The sequence below is a fragment of the Bolinopsis microptera genome, chromosome 2 (assembly GCF_026151205.1).
Source record: "Bolinopsis microptera isolate Bmic1 chromosome 2, MBARI_Bmic_1.0, whole genome shotgun sequence".
Lineage (NCBI taxonomy): Eukaryota > Metazoa > Ctenophora > Tentaculata > Lobata > Bolinopsidae > Bolinopsis > Bolinopsis microptera.
In genome coordinates, this window is record NC_087073.1 from 7322241 (window position 1) to 7346709 (window position 24469).

General features: G+C 35.5%; 1 protein-coding gene across 2 annotated transcripts in view; it reads left to right on the forward strand.

Annotated features, from left to right (window-relative positions):
* The window catches only part of LOC134811527 (uncharacterized), a 47825-nt gene that overhangs the window by 16400 nt on the left and 6956 nt on the right, over positions 1 to 24469 (forward strand). Inside the window, exons 2-3 of one of the 2 annotated variants that reach the window (XM_063818387.1) lie at positions 9202 to 9328; positions 24107 to 24247. In XM_063818387.1, the coding sequence (XP_063674457.1) occupies positions 9204 to 9328; positions 24107 to 24247 (266 nt within the window). In that variant the 5' untranslated portion in view covers positions 9202 to 9203. Of the gene's footprint in view, positions 1 to 9197; positions 9329 to 24106; positions 24248 to 24469 lie in introns of those variants that run through there. The other variant, XM_063818386.1, reaches the window with a different exon arrangement.

Here is a 24469-nt window from a genome sequence, read left to right on the forward strand (position 1 = left end):
CACTAACATTTACATTATTTACATTGCTGTCAATCGATATTATTACGTAAGCCACCTAATTTTACATACCAGCAAATTCAGGGAAAAAACGACACTTCAAACCTCAAAAATATGATTAACAATCGAAACCAGAAACAGCTGCTTATAATGAAGTTGCACGGCTGAAAGATGTATGAAACAGTGATAGTGAAAAATCGTGATTGATAGAAGCTGGAGTAGAGTTGAATGGTGAAGGTGTTCTAAGTGTACGTATATGTACCTTGTTTTTGATGAAGCTTTAGTGGGACACGAATGGATGGAGACATCCTGATCCGGTAGATTTCCACAAAATGGTCAACCCAACAAAAACTCGGCAGTAAACCTGAAATTGTTAACGAAAGCACAAATTGACCATTGGCGATGAACTTTAAGTTTTAATCACTCGAAATTAACATGCTATACCTTTGATCATGAATAACAGACTTTTAATCGAGTAAATAGTGTAGTCAAATATGAAGTATAGAATAACTGAATAAGGTGTTATTAAGGCTAGACGTTAACTGAGCTTGAAGCAAACTACTGAGGATATAGAACCAGCGCAGCACTCCTGACAGCAAAACCAATTTTGCAATTTATCCAATGCGAAAATACGCATTAACAGTTAAATGAAAAAAGTTTGGGCGAGCGATTTAGTGAGCGCGCTACAACTACAATCAAGAAAACAACAATTTATAATCTCAAGCAACTATAACAATGCGCGCGGGGCGTCAACTTCCGTTAATAATGCGCGCTAAGCTTAGTTGAACTCTACGAGGGTTTCAATATTTGAGACAAATATTTTACAAGTATCACCCGTTAAGGCCAGTACCGCAACGTACTGCCTGATTTTGGAGGAAAAGTCATAAATAAATAAAATGTTTAGTGTATTTATAAGTTACGTAAAAAGGATTTTGATTTAGTTTATATACATTTGATATATACATTTATTTTTTTAAATCTCTATCATGGAGTGCTTGTTGGATGGGGGTCTAAACTGCTTTTTGTTGTGATGTGAATTTGTTTACCCGTCTGATTGATGAGGTGGGTACTCTTCCTTACAGCCGTAGACTGGAAATCCTCAATTTGACAACGCTGGCAGAGCAGCGAATACGTGGGGACCTTATTGAAGCTTTTAAGGTAATTAATGGTATGACTGATTATGGTTCAGACTTGTTCAGACCAAGCAGATCAGGTCTTAATCTGGTTTCATCCAATAGATGTAGTAAAAGTGTGACAAAGGTCAAGTAAAGAATATCCAGAAGTCCTTTCTCCCGGAGCGAGTTATTCCATATTGGAACAAACTCCCTCCGGACGTCAAGAACTCTGTGACAGTTTTAGGTTTTAAAATTAAATTAGAAGGATATAAGATAGATATGATTTCTAAAAGTATTACAACTGATTGCTTTTTTTGGAATGTTTCTAATGAAGTTCTAGTAAGAATTGAGGGAGCCAGTTATGTCAGTAATAAAGAGAAACATAACAATTATCTTTGGTTCCATCCTTATGTGGCAAAGAAGCGTTTTATAAATCTTTATTCCACTGGAAAGTTTTTAAAATAGGATAATGTTTTTGATAAAATTGTTTCTAAATATTGTATTTGATAAATAATTAATGTTGGTGGGGAAATATTTATTATATATTTTTTCACATAGTGCAATGATATTTTGTAGAAATGTGTGATGATGTGATGTCATAAATTTTACTTTACTTTACTTTAACTTTTCATTTGCTAGACGGCTCATCCTTTAAACCATTTAAATTCGAGGTCCTCAATGAAGTATCCTATCTCGCCCTCATATCAACAAACCACTTTTATCTACACATATCTGTTGTTTAGAAATTACATGTGTATATAAGCTTTTCCAAACCATCCCCTCCTTATTTAGGGCATGTCCTACTTTTATGTTAAGTCGAACTATTAGCTTATTTTGAAATATTGTGAGTCTAATAGTAGCCAAGAATGTACTTTCAATGTACTTTTCATCATTCCACATCCACTTTATGTAGACTCTGCTGCTCCCTTCCAGAATTTCTACACCAACAATTATATTATACCCTGTTCGAATCACATCTTTCCTATTGTATATCTGTATGGGGTGGGGCAGCGAAGCAACGTATAAGCTCATTATTTACTGCTCAGAAGTACTGTCTCAGAGTACTATTTGGTGATAGACTGGCGTACCATGATAAGTTTAAGACTTGTGCACGTACTAGGCCTATAGGACACCAGAAACTAGACCAAAAATTCTTCATAAAAGAGCACACCAAACCGATATTCAAGCATAATAATATTCTAGCTATACAAAATCTCTATACATACCACAGTTACCTCGAGCTCTACAAGATAATGAAATTCCGTGCTCCAATATCCCTACATGAGGGTTACACATGTTCGTCAAGGAAACCCTGCCTTCTAATCTGTCAGGCAGACCCTCCTGACAATCACAACACTAGATCAACCAAAATTTTTAACATTTTAACCCCAAAGTTCAAAATGACTCATTTTACTACTAGTGTAATGTGCTTGCAAGGAAAGCTAAAACGTGCACTATTAGCTAATCAACATAACCACGCCCTGCTTGATTGGACCGTAAAAGATTTTGACTGCACAAATATTAATTTCCAAACATTATAACTGGCTGGTCACACACATCTCAATTAAATTACCCTAGGCTACTGTTTTCCAAGTCTTGTCCTGTGAGTAAAGTATGTGTGAGAAAGTTAATAAAATGAATGTATATTTTTGAATTTTTAAATTTTAATTTGAGAATGAAGTATAAAGAAATTTTTAATTAGCATTGTATAGTTTAAAATATTTATAGCTTATTATAACCATTGATAAATTTAGGCCATAATCTTTCGCCAGCTCTCCAATATCCACATTGAAGCTGCATTTTTAATCCTTGAACTACACAATATAAACTCAAGCATGTTTTAGTGTAGACTTTTTGTCACAACAAGACTGCAACCTATAGTAAAAACTTTAAACAGAACCCCTAATGTCTGCTAACAATTTTTCTTCTAGTCCTAATGTGAGCCTTGTCTCTAAAAACTTAACTGAACTATCGTTTCGGTGTGTGCAAAAGCTTCCAGGCACGCGCATTCCTTGCCCCGTTAGTTACCTGTCCTTCCAAAACCAAACAAGCAGTCAAGGACAAAAAGTCATACACCAAATGGGCATGATATTTTATGAATTGTTTTACATCTTTTTATTCTGTAAAATGTGCTAAAATTAAATTTCTTGTTCCATTGAAAATTTCTTGTTTCAATGAATGACCTTACAATAACTTTCTTTATTAGACATAACTAACTGTACAGAATTTTTATAATTTTTCTCACATTAAGTAACCATCTCATTTCAAGGTGACAGTACAACATTATTTAAGATTGGCTACCTCCAGCTCCCCCTGACAGCTGCAATTGGTCATGGCCGAATCTAGCGTGGTTGTTAAGGTTCCGATGGACTTTGGGGTTGAAAACTTACAGTGCCCAGTTCATAGCAACATAAAACTGCTGACGTCTAACAATGAAACTGTTAAAGCAAACTCTATGATCCTGTCTTACAACAGCACAGTGTTCCATGAGCTATTTTTTGTTCAACTTTGTACTTCAGTGGACGTTTCAAGTTTCAGTAAACAAAGTGTTACACGCTTCTTAGAGGCTTTATATTCCGGCCAGCTCTATCTTGACCGTGATTCATTTCGAGAATTAGCTGAACTTGCTGATAAATTTTCAGTTCAATGGCTTATGGTCTTTTGTGGAAGAAGGTTTGATTGGTTCATTGAAAGCATTGAAAGCTGTCGTTCACGAGTCTATTGTTGCAGTGACTATAAAGATTGGGAGTTTATCTTTAATGAGGCAGCATATGGTTTGCAGCGAGGGACAGATTACTATTGGAAGGAAGCTTATCAATGGAATCTTAGTAAATTGACAGATATTCAAAAGAAGGGTTTCCTGAGAAACTATGCAACAAACTTTCATAACTTGACTTTTTATCAATTGGATGCCATGCTGCGCCTTGTTCATGGGGCAGACGAAATAATCTTCAGAATCGTTTATGAGTATTTTGAAAAGAATACCTACATTGACGAAAACATGGTGCACCTTCTAGAAAACATCAACATGGATAAATTCGTTGAATTTGATATTGAGGGATTTGACACTTTATTTGGTTGTACGTTGAAGAAAACAAAGGGCCAAGGGCAAATGAAAATCATTGACCTGAGTGTTAAAGCTGCAAAAAGATTTGTTGTAAGAAAACCTCACTTACATTTTTGCCTTGAATCGGTATTAAACCATGGCCATAGGAGTTGGAAATCAAGTGAGAAAGATATTACTTATAATGATTTGAATGAGGAAGTCAAGCTGACCAAGAATCTTAATCCAACCAATATAATTAATTTGTTTCATTCCATGGATATACTAAGCAACAGTTTATCTTATCTTGGACCATACAAAGTACATGTTAAAGAGTTAGTTGATTTAGCTTTTTCCTCTAAGGAATTCAAAAATATGTACATGGTGTTAGAGCTATTTCAATTCGAATATTGTGAACTATCATTCTCAGGAATGACTTGTAAATCAGAGCTGAGTGAAATAGTTAATGAATTGGTTGATCTAAAGTATTGTCGCTCCTGGGACAAAGTGCATTCTAGTTTTGTTCAAAACTGGGTGATAGAAAACTTTGATTGTGATAAGATTGAAGATAACGCCACTGCCCTTAAAGGTCTCCGGCATATGATTCAAGAATGCGCTGATCTTGTAGACAATGAAAATGGTATTGCAGAAATTGTGAGTAATAGTGAGAAGGTTTCCACACATGGGTCCACCTCCCAAGATGATATTTCCAGCACCAAACTTAAAGGAATTAGAATGGAAGAATTTGTTTCTCTAAGTGAGGAAGGTCCTGCTAAACGGGATTACAAATTCTATTGGAAACATCCTGGTGTTATGTCCTGTTCTAATCCATCTGAATGTGGGTTCATTGTTCGAGTCACACTAAAAAAGAAGGGATTAAATAATGAAGATGCATTAAACATGGAGATCTGTACAGATAAAAATGACTATTATGGCACTGACATACATTATCATCCAGAGATTATGAAAACAGAAAATATGCATGTGGCTGTAAGAAGATACTTGGTTGATGGGCAAAGTGAACTGATTTACATTTCATGGGCAGATAAACCCGTGTTGGATACTCCTGAAGCTGAAGATGAATCCACACTCGAAATTATGTGGAGTGATTCATCTATTTCCTTATCTGAATACATTGCAGTGGTGGTTTATTATGATGTATCCTCATACCTCCCACCAAATGCATCACTTGAATTCTGGAATAGAAACAGAGGACAGGTAGGTTTTATGCGTCGCTATATCTTCAGTGATTAGGGTTGACAATGTTACCCTGACAAAATATTATCCTGATGAAAAAACTTAATACTATCATTCTCCTAAAAGAAGCAAGAAAGACACATTATTATAACACACGGAAAATATTGTAGAAAATATTGTGAGAGATCAACCTGACATCATGATGTAAAGTCTAGGTTGCAATTCATGATCAACACCTTGCCCAGCTTCTTATGAATAAATATCAGCAGTTGTTTTTTCAAGACTCATTAACCTTCCTAACTAAAGCTGCACTGCGAATAAACTTGAATATAATATAAAAATTAATTCGGCTGAATTAATAGCAGGACTCGGGACTCAGGAGACACATTAACGTTGGTGCTGTGAAAATGGGGTACATGAGACGCTTGACACCAATTATTTTAACTATATCTTAACCTGATTCCTATTGTAGTATTCGTAGTTATTATACAAATTTACAAAGTTATGGATATTTTAGAAGTTATTTCATGATTTGAAATTAGATACTATGTAATATGATTGATATAGACTAAATCTATTTACTTGTCAGTACTTTTTATTCCGTTATCGGGTTGTGTTCTTATTTAGCAAAGGTCTGCAGTTATTTTACTAATAACTCAGTAGATTTTTAGCATGAAAAAAGACATTCGTCATAATATTATTACAATTTCCTTTATTATTTGCGAAATTTTAGGAATTTAGAGGATGAGCATAGGAATATTTGACTTCTGTTTTTGCGATGCACAATTTATCTGGTTGCCAATGTAGCCAAAAATTACTTAACTTGAGGAGGGTGCTTTCAAACTTTCATTACGGTTCAACTTTTTTCTTGTTTAGCCTATTCTAGTAAATCTTATAATTTCGAAAACATTTACTAGCAAGACTAATGGAGCTGACTTGAAAGAGATGGATTTGTAGTGAGTTGGGACATAGTATAAAGTAAAGTACTACAATGAGACACAAGAACGCACAAATCATTTAGACAAGCTGCAGACATCTACAATCATGAACAAAGTCAAAGTTCCAATGGATTTTGGAGTAGAAAACTTACAATGCCCAGTTCACAATAACATTAAGCTGCTGGTGTCTAACAATGAAGTTGTTGGAGCTAATTCTCTTATTCTGTCTTATAACAGCCTAGTGTTTTATGACATATTTTTCAAGAGATTGCAAACTTCAGTTGATGTTTCCAGCTTCACTAAAAGCAGGGTTGATAACTTTGTCAAGTGCTTGTACTCTGGGAAGTTAAACGTTGATCATGATTCTTTTCGGGAGCTATGCGAACTTGCTGACAAGTTTTCAGTCGATTGGTTAATTGAACGTTGTGATAGATTCTACATGGAGGTGGCAGATTCTATTTCATTTGATGACATGGAGGACGTTGAATTATTCAAAATTTTGAAGTTCTCTTTTGATGAGGCATCTTGTGCCCCTAGACGATCAAGAAAAAAATACAAGTTGAAAGTGAATGAAAAAGTTTCGACTATGAAAGTAGTTAAGAAACGACAGTTCATTCAGAAATATGCCATGAAGTACCTCTATCTATCAGTCGATCAATTGAATGCTTTGCTAGAGCTTGCTGAAGGCAGCGATGGTATCCTGTTAAAGATTATTCAGGAAAATGTCGTCAGACAAGGGTATCACCTTGATGACAACTCAGTTCACATTCTCAAAAATGTCAACCTGGAGAATTGCCTGGAGTATGATATGGACGGTTTCAATGAATTCTTTGGCACAACACTGAATAACAGGTCACTAAAAGGTCACAAAGATTTAAATGACATTGTTGGGTTAGGAGTTGAAGCCACCAAGAGGGTTGTGGAGAGAAAACCTACTGTTTTGTCAAAAGTGAAATCGTTTATTAACCATGAAGTCCCCATTCCAGTCCAAAAAAATCCAGCTAATCTCACAACCACAGCAAATACATGTATACTGGATGATTACATTAGTTATGCTGACAGATTAAAAAGTCTGATTAGTGGCGGAAATCTCACTGACAAGCTTCGTGATTTAACACGCATCCCAAATCTTTTCCACTCCCACCAAGCCCTTAATATAAAGCCATGTTCAAATGGTTATCGCCAAGAATTCCTCTCATTGAACGATATTTTGGATGCTGGTTTGAACTCTCTTCAGATTAAAAGTCTGTATATGCTCCTTGAGTTGATCTTTGACTTTAGCTGCAAGCATTCAGTCTACACTTCAGTCTCATTTTCCCAATGTAAATGTTACCTTGAATTTAAACCAACAAAATCATATCTTCAATCAATCGTTGCAAGACTCATCTATATTAAGATATTAAAACCAATCGTGGATGGGGCTGTGTTTCTCCAAAGTTTATCGACATAATAGGTTGTTATCCAGTCAGCACCAGTTCTGATTTTTCTGATGACTTGTGTACGCCCAATAATACTCGTCCTAACCCAACTTCGTGTTTCCAACTTCTCTTGAAGGAATGCTCCGAATTGGTGAATGAAACTGACAGTGTTGAAATCACATGCCAAAGAGGATTTAATGTTAACCGTGGTAATCGGAGGGTTGTGCACCCAGACATCATAAGGATGGGTGAATTCTTATCAGGAAGCAAAGAAGAATGTAGACGTATTTACAAGTTTTACTGGAAGCATCAAAAAATCAAATCCTGCCCAAATCCAAAACAGTGTGGTTTTGTTATTGCTGTTACCCCAATTCATGGTAGAGGTTCTGATGATTTTGATATAGGATTAAGCACAGATGTTGAAGATTACAATGAAGATATTCATTTTCATTCTGAAGTTATGTCTTCTAATAATATGCATTTTGTTTTAAGAAGAGAATTCAGGTCAGGTGATAGCTATAATCTTTATGTTTCTTGGGCTGGCAAACCGATTTATCTATCTCAGTTTGAAAACCATATTGAGTGGAAGGAGTCTATTGCTTTGGCTGGGTACATCACTCCTATTGTGTATTATGATAGTTCTGAAAGTGATTAAAAATTAATATGGCATTTAGATGATAATTAATACTCTTATCTTTTTAAGAGTTCTGGTCGTAGGTTAATTTTTTCCTCTTCAGAAAACAATAGTTGGACATTAGATTTCTGATATTTCAGCCATGCAGAATGTTCTGAGATCAAACGGTTGACAATCTTCACTGAGTTATGATTTCGAGAAGTATATTTAAGTACTATTATATAGAAGGGTATATATAATAGCTTAATAGTTGATTTTTATCAAATAAATTATTGCTAATGTTTTAATAGTTGACTGTGATAATTTGCAGATGATTGCTAGTGTAGTTTATTTTTATCAAATAAATTATTGCTAATGTTTCAATAGTTGCATTGAAAAGACCATCAAGTGTCTCCCAAACGTATATTTCTTATTCTAGAATTCTTATTATTTTTTGAAATTAATAAAATCATTGAAACTATTTTGTGATTTGAAACTTGATTCTTCGATAATACTTAACTGTATTTAATTTTAGCACTTTTAGTTTTTACTTTAAATATTAAAGTTTTCAGTTACTTTACGTATTTTTGATTCTTTGCATGTAAAATATGCATCATTATAATAAAAACCCGTCGTTTAATTGCTTTTCAAATTGATTGTTCAACTTACCTGAAAGTTGATGCTTGTAACGCATACTGTCCTTTAAAAGTTAACATCATTTATTGTTTTAAGAGTGGAAGGCTAAAAAAGTACATATGCATAATATACACCCAGAAAGAACAATTACCACATGTACAATTATTAAGCTTGTAGTAAGTTTTGAACCATTCATAAGATAATTATATTTTCACTATTTGAGGAAGTTGATCTATTTCAGTAGTGATGGCAATGACTGAAGAGGTATGGACACGTGACGGGTGGGAAATACCTGGTAGTGACGATGAAATGGAATATGATCTGACGAAGTGTATTGACAGTAAACTTACTGCCTGTTTTGATACTCTCACGTAAGTATACCATTGATTAATTGAACAGTTATATATTATATATATAGACATATTAAAAATAAAATTTCAAAAAACTGGCTCTGTAAAATGATAAAAATACATTTAACTTTTATCGTGTATTTCAAATGAGAGGATATTGTTCACAATACAGTGTCATAACTTATATTATATGGTTTGATTTTCGTTGTTCATTGACGAAATAATGAGGTGGGTGAATTATCTTTAGCTGATATATACGTGTATACGTGTCCTGCCAGCTTTTATAACCTGAAATAGTCGATTGTTAATTCTAAAAACTAACATAGATGTAAAATGTAAATATTAAATCACGCAATTGGAAATTGACGGAAGTTTGGAGATAAGGAGAAATAAGATAACATGGAAAATGACTATGGTACAGCCATGCCATCCTACCGTAGAATACCTATTATTACCTATTACCTACATCTTTGTCTTTTTCTGGGTGCTGAAGTTAATTGAGCTGAACCCTAAAATCATGAATTCACGAATCGAGTCTTAAATTTGATATCTTTGTTAAGAAAAACTGGTTTTATAAAAACTTTCTCCGCAAAGAAACAGCATCATTTAGCGAATATTGTGAGTAGTAGCAGCTGATGATGATGGGAAGATTTCGATTGGCTGATAGTTTGTTTTAAAAATTCTATTCAAAGTTTTGAAGTTAGGCACTATACTAGGCAGGGGCTATATTATTTTCTAGTAAGGTTTGACATAAGAAACTTACGGATTACGCTAAGAGAGGCAACAGCAGAAACCTCTACGTCATCAGAAAGGGAGCAAGTATAAGTAGCATCCTCTACTGCATTAACAGTTAGAGTACTTGTTATAGTGACTGTCTGGTCCTCAGTGTGTGTAACGTTCCTAACTGTCGCATGGTTAGTAATATCCTGTGGCCCCACATCCGTGGCTCTGTGCCAAGAGATGGAGGTTGTATCTTGTTTCACTGTCGTGGTGCAAGTGAGAGTGATTGCTTGGTATTTTACTGCTGTGATTTGTGTCTCCGAAATGATGATTGCTGCAATGTTCTCTGTCAGATGGGCGGTTATAGTCCCGTTATAGTTGTAGAATGTTAACTGAATAATTTAATAATTTACTTTTCTTTAAACTTAAAAGGTTTAATTTATAAATGAACTGAAAAGATTTTGTGTTCTGACTTACTGGGGGTTAAAGAGGTGGGGTCAATAATTTGGTAGCAGGAAACACCATCAGTCATAAAGTCAGGAAATGTTACCTCCAAACTTCCTCCTTTAATTTCTGGAGTATATTGTTTCAAGTTTCTGTGGTATTGACCACCACCAGTGGAGGTCAACGTTGCCAGTCCATCATCCCCAATCTCAATAGTCCATGTTGTTTTTCCTTGCATGTCTTGGTCAGGTTCATCTAGCGACTCCGTTTCCCATGACCATTTTATTTCTCCAACTTCGTCAGTAGGCAGTCTAATGCCTAATATTTTACTGGAATTATCATCGTTAAAGACTTTGAAGTGGACTTGAGGATTCTTGTTGGATGGACCTTGCTTTGAGGCATCATAAGTAACTTTTAGGTAGTATCGTGAGAAATCAACCATCACAGCAGTTTTGGTAGCAATGCTTTCACAATCTGAAATTTGTTCATGAAAGGATTCCGAAAAATTGAATTCAAAAAAATGTGGTCAAACATATTTTCGTCCTTGATCAAAAATCAGAGGAAAAAAGTTCTATGTTCTAGTCCGTAGCCAGTTACGCTGATGGATCAAAGCTGATAATTAATAAGTCGTGTACTGACCTGCTGAGCTACCTGGTTTGGTAACCAAGCATAGAAGAGCTAGTATCTTCATATAATTCATCACTCTAACAACCGGGCAAGGTTTTTACCGATGTGATAACTTAGAATTGCAGCAGTTCTACTAAAGAAGTGTTAGTAGAACTTAAAGATATCAGTACGGAAGCAATACAAGTCGAAAAGAAATGATAGCTACAATTTGAGGTGGCATGTTAAGTGAGACAACAGGACGTCTTCTCAGATGATATGGGCAGAATAATTGGGATGATTTTATGTTTAACCATTGACATGTTCAAGTAGGTATCTATGTGAAATATTCAAGTAGTTATGTGATCATATAATAACGTAACAGCTACTATAATTATCCCGCTACTATAATTATCCAGCTACTATAATTATCCAGCTACTATAATTATCCCGCGTCCAGGTTTCCAAACTCATAGCTAATTGATATGATGCACCTTTTATGCATAGGATAACGCTGGAGCCGCAGATACCTGGCAAGAAGCGACCAAGTGACCAGGTTGGGACGGAGCCGTGAGAATTGTAGATTCCACCAGAAAGAATAATTAGTCAGATTTAAACCCTCTGGATGAGTTCAATGATAATTAACTCATAACATCCTCGTTACTTACATAAAGAACTATTGTCAGAAGGCTTATTGAGGTTAGCCTCACTAATCACTATTCTAACCCAGTTCACTGGGTGAATCCAATCACTGTAACCGTGTTCATAGGACCACTGTATATGGGATGACTTGATATTTTGTATAACTGTGAATCAGTTTAACGAGAGAAGACAAAATAAACTCCAGAATAACGATGAAATGTTTATAGTTTGAGTTAACAGCAACATTAATATAATGCCATGCACCTTATTAAAATAACATAGTCTCTGTTCGAAAGTCTGTTCAATAAGCGAGCTAAGAAATCTGGTAAAACATGTTGATTCCAGAGCTGTTCTTGACGCAGAGTTCTCTTCTTCTTTTGACGATCCTTTTTACTGAAAGTAAGATGAGTTAAATCACTGCGTTAGATCTTGATTATTATATAAATTATAGGATAGATATTCATCATTTGGTGTAATGGAAGATAACTACTTGCTTGAAGTGACAATTCATCACATGGCATACATTCACTTATGTATTACATATTATCATAGCATAAGTTGTACGGAAGATACTAAAATAATTCCTGTAAATTCCATGGTGTCTAATTGTATCCAGGGTTTACTTCTCCTTTTCTCCTTTTCTCCTTGACATAAAGATATAATACAGTGGAATCCCTGTCAATATTGTTACATCCTCGGATAGTCAAACATCCCTGACAGGAAATATGATATCTAGATTTAAGGAAAGGTGGTCCAGTCAGTAGTCGGTTTTTTAATCTGATTGCACTCGGATAGTTTTCATGACAAGCAGTATGAATGGATGATGAGAAAATGAATGAATTCAAGTAGTGTTTAATGATTTTAAAAAGGAATTTTGAAAAATTTGCAAACTTTTCGTGATGAAGGGGTTGGGTTAGAATAGGGGGTATCGGCCATTGGGGTTTTAGAACTTAAAAATTTTAGATATTATTGATAAAACTCTCTTATTTTTTCATGAGCGAATCAGTTGCAGTTATAATTTGGACTTGAATTAGAAATATTTTCGCATAACTTTATCATTCCTCTCTTTGCTTTATTTTTAATTGATTTTTGTCTTTTTATCTATAGTTATATTAGGGGAAGAGTGATGTTGACAAAACTCTTGCTGGTATTCCCAAAAATGATTTGTACACTCACTGGGTTTAAGAGGATAGGGTCGTAAATCTCGTAGCAGGACACTCCGCCAGTCTCAAAGTCAGAGAATCCTACTTCCAGACTCCCACCTCTGAAGTCAGAGTGAACGGCTGTAAGGGAGTAGGTATAACTGTTGACTGAGCCTGGGGAAATCAAAGTTGCTGTTCCGTCATCGGCTATCTTGAAAGTCCACGTATCTGATGTCGTTAGCGTCTTGTCTTGCTCTTTCAAGTTTTCTGGCATATCATACCCCCACTTTATTTCTTTGGTGTTAGTTGTGGGTAGCCGGATTCCTACGAAGCCGGACCTGTGATGAAATTTGACTTGAGGACTTTGTGTTATGGCTTTAGTTGCATCGTAGGTGACTTTGAGATGGTATTTATTGAAGTTAATATTTGCCGCCTTTAGAGTGTTGGTAATAGTCTGACAGCCTGAAAAGAAAGAATTCGTTTGATAATCATCATTAATATCTACCATTGTTAAATTATACAGTTCTGGAGTTACACGTAGAAGTTATCATTTCTCATATTATTGTAATAACATTAAAACATATGAGAACAGGATGAGTTGAACTAACTAACCTGACGATATCTCTATTAGCATTATCATAGAGATAGAAAGAGGTAACATCATGCTGTTACCCTTTGGGTGATGAGTTATTTCCCAGCAAAGCAGGTCACTGTTATCTTATCGTGAGATCAAGATGCTGCAAGAAGAAATATGAGTTATAATAAAGAGCTCAACATTATTTATTAACCCCCTTCCCTGATGATCTCGAAATAGTTTTTACATAAAACGATGTGACATAGCAATGATGCATAGCATAGGCAAATATAGAATTATGCTACCTCATAAGTTTGGCATATTATGCAGCTGTTATCAAAGGCGTGCTTAAAAACTTAAATTGATGATGCAATGTTTTTTTCCATCCAGGAAAAACATTGAGGTCAAATTCACAGCAAAGCCTGCTAGCGTGAGAAATATTTGGATAATTTTGTAATTATCTGTAATTATCTGTAATTATCTGATTTAAGTTCCTTGTAATATTTTAGCTGTGGGGCGTGGGTTCAAGTGGCGTTTTCAATACCATTGCACGTGACATAAGACATTCCTGCTTTTCCCCAATATTTATCTAACTTAGTTAGCATAATCTATAATTATAGCATCTCTGCAATAACACGAAAGAATCTGGCAGTGAACAATAAGAATGGGACCTGTAGTTCTACCCGAACGAGAACAAACATTTTGTTTGAACTGTAAGGTAAACTCTAACCGCATTGTAAAGCTTGGAAGTTTGCCAGCTCACCTCTATTTGTCGTATCATCGGTTACTTAATTAGGTAGGCAAATCAGAAAGAAAGGGATGGATTGAAGCAGCGAGATTTGATCGAGGTTATTTTGTCAAAAAAGGCGAAATTTGTAGTGTTGCTAAGACTAAAAAACGGACTAAATTATTTTCTCAGTGCGTAGACACAGATACACGTGAGCTTTGTCATCATTAGGTTGAATATCATCGATCCACTCTGAAAAATACAAGTTCTGTACCGTGGCCCGCTAGAGTTAACAAGTTAACACACTTAAATATTTTTCGAATCTAAAGTTTGTGACAGAATTGGCGAATAGAAACAGCGTCGTAATAAAATGATCAAAAAGTACGGAACTACAGTTTTATTAAATGATATTAAATAATAATTTATTCAAAGCTAATACTGGCACTGTATAACAGTACATGTGTTTAAGACTCATGAAATATGAAGATAGTTGAAAATATAACTGATCAAACAGTTCAATAAGTCTTAACAACGTCACCGTTCAGCTGTTTCATTTTATGTCATAATAATCTGAGATTCTCTAAAGTCTAAAAACAGTCACGATGATTCTTGAATCAATGATTGTATGATTACAGAGTCAGAGGGATGCTGTAGTCGAGCAAGGACCAATCTTTTCTTCAGCTGTAGTTAATTCTACTAGACTACTAAAATTGGCATGATAGTAAATCGAACTATCAAACAATTTATGGCTAGTGACAAGATTAGATTACGATATTATCGTAGTACTGACGAACTCATAAGCTCATTAGCATCTTGAAGACTGAAGAGTGAAGATAATACAACCAAGAATAGACCATACAATGAATTGTAAAATAATCTGCGAGACTTGCGAGTCTTTGTCCCCAATGTAACAGGACTGTTGAAGGTATCACAGTAAGTTGGCATCATGACTGGATACCCCGTCGACCGTTGTGCTCCATTTTTAACACCTGAGAAGAGTGCATTTTTATTGTTCTAGCTAAACATTGTGCCTTAAATTATGTACTCTGTAGTACTATTCTTCCTCGATTACAATATTATATATACTTTAGTTACCTCAAATTTAGATTTATTATTACCTTGTCGAGATGCATAGTCTAACTGAGTCCGTATCTGAACAAACCATACTTTGAAGAAGAGAAGAAACGAAATCAGAAGCTTACTGTTCTCAGCCCAGTACATTCTCGGATCGCGTCCGAACCCAACCTTAATATATTTATAGCTCAGTCGACAAGTCACAGTGCCACTGTTGTTATCACTATTCAAATGGTGAGATATCTTTGGTAAGGAGGGTCGTTCTGACCGAGGTAAAATTGTAATGTTTTATTTAATATGTCCGAGATAGGATACGGAGCACAACATGCGGATTACGGATTATTGTGATAACGACAAACATGCTAATCACATGCAGCCTAGCATAATAGCCGGGGGACACTGGACGCGGACGAATAATACGAGAATTTATCGTAGCGCTTAATGCTGGCAATTAGTGGACCCAGCTCCAGTTTTAGCATGCGCTTAAACAATCTGTGACTGGAGAGTATGCACCTGATGTTTTACGTAGCCTTCTCGAAACGATAATGTTTTTTTACAGTAATATCATTAGCTTCCACATACACTACTTACCGACTTCTATCTTGTTGGGATTAAAGATTTGAAAGCAGTTAGTTCCGCTGGCATCAAAGTCTTTAAATCCTATGTTTCGTATTGAGTTGACTCCACTCAAAACGTCAAAAGTGAAGCTGTACTCAATATCTCCTGGAGACACCACTGTCACTTTGCCTGTGTTATCCATCTTCAGTGTCCAAGTATTTCATCGTCTGGTAGCTCCTCTTCAACATCAAAATCATCCCAACCAAATGTCACAGTACGTGTAGTTGTGCTGGGCAGTCTTATTCCTCTGTAATGTTGTACTCCATCGGTGTAGTATATCAGGACTTGTGGGTTGTCATTAGAATTAGAGTCATACTTGGTGGGATCGTACGTGACCTGGAGCTGAACTTCACTGAAGTCCACGATCTTCAAACATTCCACCGCTATGCAATTTGTTAATACTTCTGTATTTTCACAACCTGAGTGAGGTGTAAGCTTTTGTGACAATCTGGGTGCAAAGAATTATGTGTATAGGACGAAATTCGCTGCTCATAGACAAGAAACACATCATAACAAACAGGGTCGGTCGGAATTTCTACTTAATTTGTAGATGTAAGTAGAATCTGTTTTTGCAGTACATCAACAGAATAAAATATGGTTGTACACTGTATAACAGCTCACACTTACATTTCGTTATCATGTCTAGAAGTACTGTTAATTCTACCCAACCTTATTTATAAGAGACGAGGGTAGCCAAGTGGATATTTGTATATATTTGGATAATGTCATCCACTTTTTTCGTGAATTATCCATTACAATAATCTACAAATATTTACATTTATCTACAAAAAATGTATATCTCAAATATGTGCCCAGAAATTCTACTGAATTTTTGGAGATAAATGTATAAATTTGTAGAATTTGTAGAATTTTCGTGAATTATCCATTGACAATAATCTACAAATATCTACATTTATCTACAAAAAATGTAATCTCAAATATGTGCCCAGAAATTCTACTGAATTTTTGGAGATAAATGTATTTATACAAATTTATAAATTTGTAGAATGTCATCCACTTTTTTCGTGGATTATCCATTCTACATTAATCTACAAATATCTACAAATATCCACTTGGCTCCCCCCCAGACGATTTTTTCATACATTTTGACAATGCAAACGTATAGAATAAAATGTTAGTGAAGAAAGCTGTATAGTGTACAGAATAACGTTATTCAAGGGTAAAGTGGAGTTTCACGTACTCTTGGTAGTACAATATTGGAACTTTATCTGTCAGCGCTTGAAATACGAGTACAGTGTACAGTGTACATTTGTATTATAACTGCACTGTTTGAGTCACATCTTGATCTATAAATCTATTTTCGTGGCGCCAAAACTCTAAAATATGGTGAATGTCCCATTCAGCCTACCCCGAATTCTTAAATTAATATAACCACTATACTAGTAAATAAAGGTTTTTAAAAAAGTGTTAACTTACACGTTGTAGGCTTGACTGCCAACAGAAGTACTATCACCAATACTGCTTTGAACTTTTCCATATTATCTAACACTCTCGTTTCATTATATCTAGGGGGGGGGTCAACCTCATTTTACCTCATGAGGCCAGCCAAAAAAGGCAAAATTGGGATGAGGTAAAATGAGGTAAATAAATCTAGTTTTCTAAGCCTTTTTTTAGAGACAAAAAAGGTTTATTGGAAGTCATTATACTATAATTCGAGGCTGTGCATGGTCTCCCATGATATTTAATGGTTTATTAGGTTTGATGTGGTCCCTGGGCCTGGAAAATTGAACATTTCAATTTCCATGATCCATTAGGAAATTGTTAATAGCACTTGCTAAGTTTTGTAAAGGAATTAGCAATAACTTTAGTGTCACTTTGGCAGTTGCCAATTTATTGGGATATTTCCGCATGACATGGACCATTTAAATAATATCTTAAATTGATATTGCGATTATCGAGTCACTCTGAAACAAATTGTGTCTAACTAGACCAAATGTAAACAACAGTTGTGCATGGAACTGGATTGGATATCTACATGAATTTAGTCGAAATTGCATAGTGAAAGGTCATTTCATAATAAATTTCTCATATAAACTCATACTTCATACAATTCTAAGTTCTTATGTACATGTTCAATGTTCATGATTCGCTGTAGAATATAGGGCGGTTCAAAAAACCACTTTTCGTTCAAATAATTAGATATCACCTCTAATTAGTTGCTCTATAGGGTCAGGAACATCTGGAACAACCAAAAAAATTTTTGTGTCTTTACGGTTTCGTATAATACTGACTTGGGCCACGCCCATATTTTTCACCAATTTTTGAACAGGTAAAATTCTCTAAATCGTCAATTTAGTCACGAAGGAGTATGGGAGGAGATCTAAATGTGTGCTCCTCTAATATATACAGTAAGAAATGATTAACTTTAGTCGAGGTTTCAGGTCTCTACAATGTCGGGAAGTTCCTGCAGGAATTTTCGCATTGCGCTGAAGCGCAAGATTCACTGCGCCAAAAGCGAAGGTCGTAGAGACATGAGACCTTGACTAAAGTTAACCATTTCATACCATTGCTATGAGAGTATGCCACTTTCAGAGTCCTGAACACACTCCCATATCTTTTAATCGTCAATTATATGAATTTTCCCTGATAAAATATATCATCTTAAACTGATATCAATTTAGTTTAACACTGTTAGTTTTAAAACTTCACACCAAACTAACGCACAATATGGTAATATAAAAAAGGAAGGTTTTCCTTGGATTCCAAATTCAACTTTGATTATATCCTGGCACTGATTATCATTTCTCGATTGTTATCCATTTTCCAATGCAGTCAGCAAGTTCCAATTTAGGTAGACTAGGTTTTCGCATCTTCATATTATGTTCAGAAGCAGGCCAGAAGCGGTTGTTACCAGAGGAAAATCTTCTTGGAACAAGGGAATTAATGAGGTCTTCATTTATTTGGGAAGTTGGTCGTTTAGCTCCGGACAGTCTATGCACGGTCCCTGCACGGTCCATGCAACAACAAGAGAACACTCCATGCACGGTCCCTGCACGGTTCCTGCACAATGAACACTTGATGCACGGTCCCTGCACGGTCAGTCCCTGCACACTCCCTGCACGGTCTATGCACGGTCCCTGCACAGTAACATATGAACACCGGCTACTAGCCGGCTAGTAGCCACTTTTGTAATAACAGCTCCTCAACTTCACATTACCAAACCGGCTACTAACCGGCACTTAAAAAGTGGTCACTAGCCGGCTACTAACCGGCTACTAGCCGGCTAGTGATCACAAAGTGGCTACTAACCGGCTACTAGGCGGTCACTAGCCGGCGATTAGCTGAGCTCTAAAGCAGACCTACCGGCTACTAACCTACTAAGCAGACCTACTAAGTAGGTATGCTTTAGAGCCAAGCTAATAGCCGGCTAGTGACCGGTTAGTAGCCACTTGGTGGCTACTAACCGGTTAGTAGCCGCAGGGAGTGTGCATAGACCGTGCAGGGAGTGTGTAGGGACTGACCGCGACCGTGCAGGGACCGTGCAGGGAGTGTTCTCTTGTTGTTGTATGGACCGTGCAGGGACCGTGCATAGACTGTCCGGAGCTAAACGACCAACTTGCCATTTATTTCTTCATAACTCGTCACTGACAGTCCGGACAGGATGAGCATTGACGAGATCCACTGATTACTTCATAGCTCGTCATTGATAGGATCAGTATTAAATGAGGTCGAATGATTACTTCATAGCTCGTCACTAACTGGATCAGCATAACATGACTAACAACTAACGAGGTCCAGTGATCTTTTGCTGATACGTCAAGACAAGATCAGTAAATAGCTATAAATATCGAAAAAAATTAGCTTAGAAATTACAGAGTACAAATGCCTTCTTTACAACTAACTCTTTGGCCTCATCTTTTTAAATCACTCATTCCCTCTGAAATAAGATAATGCTTAGGACTAGGAGGAACTTAGTTAACTTTTTGTATGATTCAGTAAGAGGAAAATTCCTTAGTAAGCTAACATTCTTTTGTAGGATGTTACCACTTATCATATCTGTTATCCAGCATAATCCCACAACTAGACTCTCTTATTCTTGAGTCTTGACAATGACAGCAGCAATGTACACTATTTTGATGCTCGGTCCAGGTCTCCAAGAAAACCTTCCTTTTTATATTCTCATATTGTGTGTTAGTTTGGTGTGAAGTATTATTTTCTTTTTTTAAACTAACTGTGTTAAACTAAATTGATATCAGTTAAAGATGATATATTTTAAGAGGTAAAATTCTTATAATTGACGATTAAGAGATATGGGAGTGTGTTCAGGACTCTGAAAGTGGCATACTCTCATAGCAATGGTATGAAATGGTTAACTTTAGTCAAGGTCTCATGTCTCTACGACCTTCGCTTTTGGCGCTGTGAATCTTGCGCTTCAAGCGCAATGCGCAAATTCCTGCAGGAACTTCCCGACATTGTAGAGACCTGAGACCTCGAATAAAGTTAACCATTTCCTACTGTTTATATTAGAGGAGCACACATTTAGAACTCCTCCCATACTCCTTCGTGACTAAATTGACGATTTAGAGAATGTTACCTGTTAAAAATTTGTGCCGAGATTTACCTCATTTTACCTCATGAGGCCAGCCAAAAAAGGCAAAATTGGTATGAGGTAAAATGAGGTAAAATGAGGTTGACCCCCCCCCCCTATCTACCTTAAAGAGGAAAATAGAATAGAACTAGAGAATAGTTAGGTTATTTGCTATTTATCAAAGAAATGAACGTACTTTAGCAATGTAACAAACATGGCCGAAGGGGTGATACTGTTACAATAACACAATTTGTTCTAATTGAAAACCTTCGGCGCGGTAATGAACGCTCAATATTGATCGCCATCGTTGATGAAATTGGGGAAAAATGTTAGAAATTACAAAACAAATTAGCAATTTCAACAAACATTCATAGACTTGATCATTGATCAGTGATGAAGTAAAGTGTCGCCTGCACTAAGTATAAGTAGTATATTAGTAAATACCGCGTAATGTTGGTACAGATTTGGTACAAACCACATTGTTATAATAAAAAACCACAAGAATAACGGTATTTCATGCAAACTACTGCGTATCCTGCGTCACGAGGCTTGTACGAGGTTTGACATCCCCCCAGACCCACTACAATCGTAATTCAAGGTCATTAAACTAGTAGTTATAATAGCCATAACCTTTATATGGCTCGAGAGCAGTTCAAAGTAAGGGTTTGTAATTGTATCAATGATATTAATAAATTAAACCAACTGACCATTAAGTAATTCAGGGGGCTATTTATAAATATTGACAATATAAATAAAGATGGAAATTGTCCGCGCTTAACTTCTAAAGTTCTATAATTCTAAAATTTCACAAAATGATAACAATTAGAAAATAATTTATGTAGAAAATTTATGTCAAAATGAAGATAATTATTATAAACGAAAATTAACTTTTAAAAGTCTCAAAACAACGGTTGATAATTCCTCATCAGTAACCCAGGATCCTTAGGTCATTAGGCGTCGGTCATCTAGTCTAGGGAGTAGCTAAGGATCCATTTAATTGGATCTCTGCGATCTCCTCGGTCGACTCAACCGAATGATAGGAAACTTGATTGAGGGTAAAATCTTTAAATGAGGGGGTACCTGTTAAAAGTTCAAAAACTTCGTAGGATACAATACCCCTTCAGTACATACTGTAAACACTAAACATAGCACCTTATTAACTATTATTAATAACCGGAATAATCAAACTACGCTCATTACCAATTTTACTGAAGGGTACCTTGAAAAGCAGGAATTAATTCGTTCACTACAAAAACAGAGTCAAAGAGAACTATAAAACTTCAAATCACTGTTCACAGGGCTAATATAAACTATATTATAAGTTCTTCTATAAGTCTAAAGACTAATTAAGTTCTATAGATATAATAGTATCAGTAACAGTTCGGTTTTACTAACCTCTAAGACTAAAGGACTAAGTTCCTCTTTGAACAAAAAAATTCCTCTTTCATCTATTTTTTCTTTGGTTTAGTTTTAGTAGGTTCTCTAAACAGTAGTATCATTTAGAAGGGTGCCAGGGGACATGTTCAAACCTGATTGGTGGTTTTGTTACACTGCCAAAATGGGCGATTTTCTCATTTTTACAATAACTCCATTAATAATTACTCGATGGTCTTGAAACTTTCAGAGATGATTATAATTGTGATAACAAATAGTCTCAGGTCATCGGCTATGAATAATATTGTAAAATGGCCCAGTCATATTGAAAAATGTAACATTTGGTTACACTTTTCAATGGCTCAGCCAATTATTAAATTCTAAAGATTCTTGCTTCACAAAAATGTGCTTTAGGTATTTGCTTAGCTGCGGAATGAAAAAAGGCCCACTTGTGAGTTCATAAAAAGGCCCAAAATGGACATTTTGTAACATCTTGTTTTCATGATATCTTTATAGTTTGTTACAACCTCAGCTAGTGTAGGATATGTATTTAACTCTAAAACCAGGTTATTAGTGCAGCAATTCTTGTATAAAGGCATTACAACAATCTTGGTATATGGCTCATAATCAATAAAAGGCCCATTTCTTTGAATAACGTAACATGGTTACAAATGAGTAAGTTATACAGAGTTGTTTGATCTAGTATTGGTTTTTAGTTGGTTGATGCATTAAAATAAAGACATGAAACAACTTAACAAATTTAAAAAATGATAATTGGGACCAAATTATTGAATTTTGTAACAATTTAAATGTAATGTAATTTAAATTTACGACAGAACGCGGTAAATTTAATCAAATGAATATAGCTAATTAGATTAAAGGTTGGATATTTAAAAACGTTTAATTTATATATCAAATTGTATAGAAAATAGAAATTGGGCCCTATATATTGAAATTTGTAACAATAAAATGTCAGGTCACGAGTTTATCCACTGAAGTGGCAGAGTGACAATTGACTCGTAATTTATACAAAATTTTACAATTTTGGTGTACAAAATGCTTGACCGGAACATTAAAACGTTACAAAATTCAATGTTTTGGGCCTAAGTACAAAATATGGTCAATAATATGGTTGATGGAACCCTTTATGACCTAGGCAAACTGGTCTGAACTTCAAAAACTATAATATAGCTTGCCTAACACCCCTCACACTAGGATACATACTATATACTATACTCTATAAATTTACTTTCTAATGTTACATTATTCAAGTTCCGCAGCCATTTTATCAAATTATACGAATAAGGATTGCTTTACAATTCTGTATGAGAATCTAAAAACCATGTTACCAGTACAAGAATATATTGAACATTCCAAATATGAGCTTTGTAGTAAAAACATAAATATGTTACAAAATTCAATGTTTTGGGCCCAAGTACAAAATTTGGTCAAGAATATGGTTGATGGAACCCTTTGTGACCTGGAAAAACTGGTATGAACTTCAAAAACTATAATTAAGCTTACCTAACACCCCTCACACTAGGGTACATACTCTATACACTTAATTTCTAATGTTACATAATTCAAGTTCCGCAGCCATTTTATCAAATTATATGAATAAGGATTGCTTCAGAATTTTGTATGAGAATCTAAAAACCATGTTACCAATACAAAAATATATTGAATATTCCAGATATGACCTTGGCAGTGAAAACATAAATATGTTACAGAATTCAATGTTTTGGGCCCAAGTACAAAATTTGGTCAAGAATATGGTTGATGGAACCCTTTGTGACCTAGAAAAACTGGTATGAACTTGAAAAACTATCAAGAAGCTTCTCTAAAAACTCATTGAAAAAGTGTAACATAGAAATGTGTTACAAAATTCAATATCCAGGGCCCCCAACTAAACTGCTATATCTCAGGACCTGAATATGTTACAAAAATTCTGATTCAAGGGTGCCCTCAGTCAAAGGGTCTAGTTTTTGTCAGTAGTTTCAGTTTTTCTTAAAATGTTACAGATTTCAATCTGGGGGCCCAGAAGTAAAGAGTGGGAGAAATGTAACAAAACCACCAACCAGGTTTGAACACGTCCCAGGAGACTGGAGACATGCGAATGATAAGGCTCTTATCTTTATCTATATATTTATTTTAGTATGGATTAATGGTATAATATAACAGACTAGTGGATAACAAATACTGTTAGGTTTATTATTTCAAATGACAGACTCGGCACAGAAAACCAGAAGACGCGGCCGGTATAAAAGAAATGTTGTTGTTACTATCTACTAAAAGAATTATTAATAAATTCCAAGTTGAGCACCTATTTCAGGAGACAGAAGACACTAAAAGTATCAGCAGCTATGTGTGGCAGACCCATCCTATCAACGTTACAACCAGAGTTTGAGCTGAGCAAGGACAGCAACCCTCTCTTAAACGAGCCGGCTAAAGCTCGTCCCGAGGAAAATGACAGGTTAGAACTTAGAGCAAGGCTACAGCTTACTGTAAAGTGAAATAGTCCAGTAAAAACTGACAAATTTTAAACTGGCGATCGTAGAAATTACAAATGATTTAAGGGACAAATCGAAAACTGCTGAAATATGGAATGATGGTGACAGTGAAGTGCTCAGAACTGATAAATAGTGAACTGCGATTGTAAAAATAACTGCTAACTTTACAGACAAATTGAAAGCTT